We start from the raw sequence: 5,799 nt of genomic DNA on the forward strand, positions 1-5,799 counted from the left end.
GACAGGGAGAGGGACACACAGACAGGAGCAGGGACAGACTGACAGGGAGAGGGACACACGGACAGGGAGGGGTGCCCACCTGGTTGGCGAGGCCGTGCAGGGGCCCAGCCAGCCCGTTCATGGCGGCGGCGAAGGCGAGGTACGGGTCGGACAAGGCGCTGCCCACGAGGTGGCTCGTGTGGGCACTCACATTCCCTCCCTCGTGGTCACTGCCGGGGCGAGGGGGCCATCAGGACTCCCCCAGCCCCACCAAACGCCTCCCACGGCATTTTGGAGGCAGGGAGAACAATGCTGCCAGCCTGGTTCAGCCCCGCCCCAGCCCTGCGTGCTATCGTGACACCCCGGAGCTCTCGGGCACATCCCTGGCCCCACCCTTGGGAGCGGAGCCAAACCCCCGCCCACATCCCCAGCTGCTCCAGGTGCAGCTCCCAGCTCCCCACCTGTGGATGGTGAGGTAGAGCCGCATCAGCTCGATGAACTGGGGGTCGGTGTAGCCCAGCATGTTGGTGAAGTTGTGGGACCAGTCGAGGTTGGGGTCGATGGCCCCGATGCCGCTGCCCTCCCGGTACAGGTTGCGGTAGATCTTGGCGGCCACGCACGGCAGCTTCGCGATCAGGTCCATGGCGTCCTCGTACACAAACTGGGACCAGCGGGGTGAGACCGTGCTCCCCCGAGCCCCCGCACCCAAATCCAGCCCCGGGAGGCCGCAGCTCCCCCCGTACCTCCCAGTACTTGGCGCGGTGGATGCCCTCGGCGTAGGCGCGGGCGAACTTGCTCTCGCTGTTGAGGGCGGTGACGGCGGCGCTCAGCTGGGACATGGGGTGCAGGTTGGTGGGGAAGTTGTCCAGCATGGTCACCACGTGGGAGGGCAGAGCCGCACGCTTGGCCCACTCCCGGGACAGCCAGGTCACCTACGGGAACGCTCCGGGGCTGAGCTGCGGGGCCGGGGGCTGTCAGCCCCTCCTCGGCTGATCGCCAGCCCCCTCCCGGCGGTACCTGCTCCTGGGTTGGGATCTCGCCGGTCACCAGCAGCCAGAAGAGCCCCTCGGGCAGCGGCTCCTCTCCCCCGGAGGCTTTGGGCAGTTTCTTCTGGCACTCGGGAATGCTGTACCCACGGAAGCGGATGCCCTGCGGAGCTGGGAACGTCAGCGGGGCCGGGCGGGATGGGATGGGATGGGATCCATGGGATAGGATGGGATGGGATGGGATGGGATAATGGGATGGGATGGGATCCATGGGATGGTATAGGATGGGATGGGATGGGACAGGGTGGGACGTGGCCCTACCTCATCAGGATCCAGCACAGAGGTCTCGTAGATCAGCCCTTTCATGCCCCTCATGCCGCCGTACACCTGGAAGGGGCCGGGAGGCGGCGGTGAGGGCCGGTGGCGGGGCCCGGTGGCCCCGGCGCGGCGGCAGCGGCCGCACACTCACCATGTCCACCGTGATCTGCCCGATGGCCGTGTTGCCGTGCTGCTGCCGGAAACTCTTGATCTTCGCCTGCTCCTTGGGGATCATGGTGGCCAGGACGTCTTTGAGGTTCTGGGGACAAGGGAGGGTGACGTGAGAGGGGGGACAAGAAAAGGGTGTGACAACACCTGTGAGAGGCTGGCAGGACAGGGGTGACACAAGAGCTGGGGCAGGAGAGGGAGCGACACGAGAGAGGGGAAAAAGGAGAGGGGACTCCCCTTGGAGAGCAGGGATGGGGAGGGGGTGACAAGAGGTGGGAACAGGAAAGGGGATGATGGGAGAAGGGGCAGTGAAACAAGGAGAGGGAAAGGGGTGACAGGAGAGGGACTGATGGGAGAGGGTTCCCCCCTTGAAGAGAGGTGACAGGAGAGGGGCCACAGGAAAGGGGGTGACAGGAAAGGGGTGACAGGAAAGGGGGTGAGAGGAAAGGGGGTGAGAGGAAAGAGGAGACAGGAAAGGGGGTGACAGGAGAGGGGGTGACAGGAAAGGGGGTGACAGGAAAGAGGTGACAGGAAAGAGGAGACGGGAAAGGGGGTGATAGGAAAGGGGGTGACAGGAAAGGGAGCCCCCATTGGAGAAGAGTGCCAGGACACAGTGACAGAACAGGAGCTCACGGGAAAAAGGGTGACAATAGAGGTGGGGACAGGAAAGGGGATGACAATTGAAGGGTCTCCCCTTGGAGAGGGGTCTCAGGAGAGGCAGCCACAGGGAAGAGGTGTCAGGAGAGAGGTCACAGGTGACAGGACAGGGGACACAGGACAGGACCCCCCTTACCGTGGCGGCGCTGGCGTGGCGAGCAGCAAAGAGGACACACGGCGCATTCTGTGGGACAACGGACACAGAGACCCCCTGTCACCAGGACAGAGCCTCTTTTTGGGGGGTCCGGCCAGGTGAGCCCCCCAGCCCCGTGGCAGGAGCTGAGACCCCGGTTGCCAAGGACGCCGTGGCCGGAGCCGCTTCCCTCGCCCACGCGGATCAGAGCCGGGATCAGAGCCGGGATCAGAGCCGGGATCAGAGCCGGGATCAGCCGGGGTGGCCCCGCGTTGCCCTCGCAGCCAGACCCGGACCTGGCACCGGGAATTGCGGCCGCGTTCTCCTTCCTGGAGCCGAGCCCGGCCAGGCACGGCCGCGGTTTTCCTGAGCCGGGGAATCCGAACTTTGTTCCTCGCCCACGCGTGGGAACCGGGAACCGCGGGGACTCCGGCCGGCAGGGACACACCGGGAACACCCCGGGCCTGGCAGCACGCGGGGACGGGGACACCGGGGGACACCGGGGGACACCGGGGGACACCGGGGCTGCCATCCACAGGAACACCCGGAGATTCCCCGGGGCCCGGAGCTGCGGCAGCGCCTGCGGCAGAGCCAGAACATGACTCGGTTTTTCCACTGGCTGCCGGGAGGACGCGGGGGGGCCGCGCTGCTCAGAACCCCCCCGGCTGTCCCCCAGCGCCCCGCCAGCCCCCGGCCCGGACAGGGGGGTCCCGGTACCCCCGGTGTGGCCGTGGCGGGAGGCGAGGCCGCGTCCCCCCGCAACAGGCGGCTCCGGGAAGGGAAAACGCCGGCGGAACAATGGAGGCGGCAGCGGGAAGCCCAAGGTCAAGGCGGCCGCTGTCGCCGCCGCGGGGGCCCCTTCCCCCCCCCCGTGTCACCCCCAGTGTCACCCCAGTGTCACCCCTGTGCCACCCCGCTTTGGGGGTCCCCGCCGCTCGCCCCGGCTGTCACCGAGGTGCCACTGGCTCAAGGTCACAGGTGTCGGCGGTGACACCGGGCACCGGCTGGGGGGAGCGGGGGGGGCACACCGGGACCCTCGGGGAGCTCCCGCGGTGCTCGGGGCTGCGGGGGAAGCCCCAGGCCAGGAGAACGGGGCTCGGGATCGCGGCCCCGGTCCGCCCGGTTTGAGGGGTGAGCAGAGCCAAGTGGGGCACCGTGAATATCCCAAAATATCGCCCGGTCGATAAAGACACCGCAACGCCCGTTACGAAACGCCGGGGCCGTGACCAGGGCAAACACACCGGTGGGGCCGGGGGCGCTCCGGCCCGGTACCGGCGCTCGGCCCCAACGGGGGTCCCCCCGCTGTGACCCCGTTGTCCTCTACGGCACCGGGAAGCTGGGGAAGGGCGGCGGCGGCGGCGGCGGAGGGACGGCTCCCCGCCTCCAACCCCCGCTGCCGGTGCCGCCGGGCGCGGGGTCCCGGGACCGGTGCGGGGATCCCGGGGGGCGCTGCACAACGGGGGGGAACGGCGGGACCGGAGCCTCCGGCGGGGGCTGCTCAGGGGCGGGGGCCCCGACACGGGGCTGAATCAGCGGCGGAGCCCACCGAGAACGGAGCGGGCCCGGAGCCCCCCGAGCCACTCTCGGTGCCCCCGGCTCTGAGAAGGCCGCGGAGGGAGCGCCCGGCGCCGGTGCCCACCACGTGCTGCCGCTGCGGCCCCGCGCCCACCCCGGTCCCCATCCCGGTCGCGATCCCGATCACCCCGGTCCCATCCCCCTCCTCCGCCGCCACCGCGCGGCCCCTTTAAGGCAGCGCCCCCCGCGTCGCCCCTTTAAGAACCGGACCCCCCCGCTCTCCCTTCCCCCCGCGGCGTCGCCCCTTTAAGGCGCGGCGAGGCCGGACCGGGCGCGCTCACCTTGGGCCCGCGGAGGCGCGCGGCCGCCCGGCTGCCGGCGGCGAGGAGCGTCATGGCGGCACCGGGACGGGACAGGCCGGGACTGAACGGGACCGGGAGCGGGGCCGGGATCGGGAGCGGGACCGGGGCGGGAGCGGGGCCGGAGCGGCGGCGGCCGGGGGTCCTCAACGTGAGGGCGGGGCAGAGCGCCGCGCTGGTCATTAGCATAATCCCGCCCCCTCTCGGGGCAGGGCCGTTTCCGATTGGCCAAGTGGCGCGCCGTGGGGCGGGGCTACGCTAATGAAATGGCGGGGGGGCGCGAGCTATAGGTGGCCTCCGCATTCGCCTGATCAAGAACAGGGGTGGGGCGAGGGAGTGCCCGCCCCGTCTCGTGACGTCACTGGCCGCGGTGCGTGACGTCATGGTCCGGTGTCATCGCCGCGGCCGCGCCAGTGTCTCGGTGGGGTTCGGCTGCGGGGGTGGGGGGCAGCCCTGTGACGTCACCGGGCGGTATGAGGTTACCGGAGCCCATGACGTCATCCTGCATGTGGCCACGGTGGCTTGAGGCGATGGGCTGTGGCATGACCCTGGCTCAGCGGTGACGTCACGGAGTGACGTGTCACCGTCCCCGCCGAGCCCAGGCCATTGTCCCGCTGGCCCCGGTGGCGCGGGTGACACCATGGAGTGACTTGGGGTGACGGGTGAGGGGCAGAGCCCTCCTGCTGCACCCTGGCCAGGTGACATGGGGTGACACCGGCCACGGCCCAGAGGCCAGAACCCTCACACAGCCCTCAGATGGCGGGCTGCCATGGCACAGCATGCCAGCGCGGAGCCAGAACCCCTCGGGGGTGTGACACAGGGTGACACAGGGTGACACAGGGTGACCAGCCACAGTCCAGGGGCCGGACCCCCGTGGTGCTCCCGCGGTGGCAGGGCTGGGTGACTTGGGGATGACACAGAGCCACGGGCTGAGCGCTGTCCCTGCCCCACGGCTGAGCCACGAGGGGCCAACACTGCCCTGGAGGGAGCTCGAGCCACTGGGGACACGTGGGGACACTGCTGTCCCCCACCCCACACACACACCAGACCTGAGCTGCCCTCGGGTGGGCCCACGGCCCCTTTATTGCCTGCAGCAGGGAGGGGGGTCCCCAAACCCCCCACCCATGGGGGGCTGAGCCCCAGCGTCTCCCCCGCGTCCCCCAGCAGCGGGGCAGGAATGTCCCTGAAATGTCCCTGCAGGAGCGAGGACGTGGCCCCGGCCCCGTGGCCGTCCCGGTGTCCCCGGACGGGGAATAAATAGGACGGGAGCTCCGCACGGGGCGAGGCAGCGGCTCCGGAGCCGTGGAGGTCCCGGCAGATCCGTCTGTCCTGGGGACGCCCCGCTGGGTCCCGGGGACACCCCGCTGGGTCCCGGGGACACCCCGCTGGGTCCCGGGGACGCCCCGCTGGGTCCCGGCGCTGTCCCGGTCCCTGCTCCGGAGGAGGCAGTCACAGCTCGTCGTGTGGGATGTGGAGCGCGTGGTCACACAGGTCTGCGGGGACAGCAGGGGACAATCAGGGTGTGGTGGAGCCCTGGGGGACCCTCAGGGTGTGGTGGAGCCCAGTGGAAGTTCTGGAATATGCTGGAGGTCCACAGGACTCCCAGGATATGACAGAGCTGTGGGACCTTCCATGTCCAGAGCCTCGTGGGACCCTCAGGATGTGTCAGAGCCCCGTGGGACCC

At 69.9% G+C, this 5,799-nt stretch overlaps 3 protein-coding genes across 6 annotated transcripts in view; all 3 read right to left on the reverse strand.

The window, feature by feature from the left end:
* CS (citrate synthase) overlaps positions 1 to 4,247 on the reverse strand; it is a 7,836-nt gene extending 3,589 nt beyond the window's left edge. Inside the window, exons 1-8 of the mRNA XM_033511684.1 lie at positions 4,098 to 4,247; positions 2,245 to 2,292; positions 1,435 to 1,542; positions 1,287 to 1,352; positions 997 to 1,128; positions 723 to 911; positions 441 to 640; positions 4 to 209 (exon numbers count right to left, since the gene is read on the reverse strand). Of these exons, the coding sequence (XP_033367575.1) occupies positions 4 to 209; positions 441 to 640; positions 723 to 911; positions 997 to 1,128; positions 1,287 to 1,352; positions 1,435 to 1,542; positions 2,245 to 2,292; positions 4,098 to 4,151 (1,003 nt within the window). The 5' untranslated portion in view covers positions 4,152 to 4,247. The remainder of the gene's footprint in view (positions 1 to 3; positions 210 to 440; positions 641 to 722; positions 912 to 996; positions 1,129 to 1,286; positions 1,353 to 1,434; positions 1,543 to 2,244; positions 2,293 to 4,097) is intronic.
* A 923-nt stretch (positions 4,248 to 5,170) lies between these two features.
* Positions 5,171 to 5,799, reverse strand: part of CNPY2 (canopy FGF signaling regulator 2) — a 4,762-nt gene continuing 4,133 nt past the window's right edge. For 3 of the 4 annotated variants that reach the window (XM_019005488.2, XM_015616454.2, XM_015616456.3), the window contains exon 6: positions 5,171 to 5,608. In XM_019005488.2, the coding sequence (XP_018861033.1) occupies positions 5,565 to 5,608 (44 nt within the window). In that variant the 3' untranslated portion in view covers positions 5,171 to 5,564. The remainder of the gene's footprint in view (positions 5,609 to 5,799) is intronic. The other variant, XR_004495709.1, reaches the window with a different exon arrangement.
* LOC107199119 overlaps positions 5,615 to 5,799 on the reverse strand; it is a 1,591-nt gene continuing 1,406 nt past the window's right edge. The window contains exon 2 of the mRNA XM_015616452.2: positions 5,615 to 5,797. The gene's annotated coding sequence lies outside the window, so the exon portion shown is untranslated. The remainder of the gene's footprint in view (positions 5,798 to 5,799) is intronic.

The sequence above is a fragment of the Parus major genome, unplaced genomic scaffold (assembly GCF_001522545.3).
Source record: "Parus major isolate Abel unplaced genomic scaffold, Parus_major1.1 Scaffold443, whole genome shotgun sequence".
Lineage (NCBI taxonomy): Eukaryota > Metazoa > Chordata > Aves > Passeriformes > Paridae > Parus > Parus major.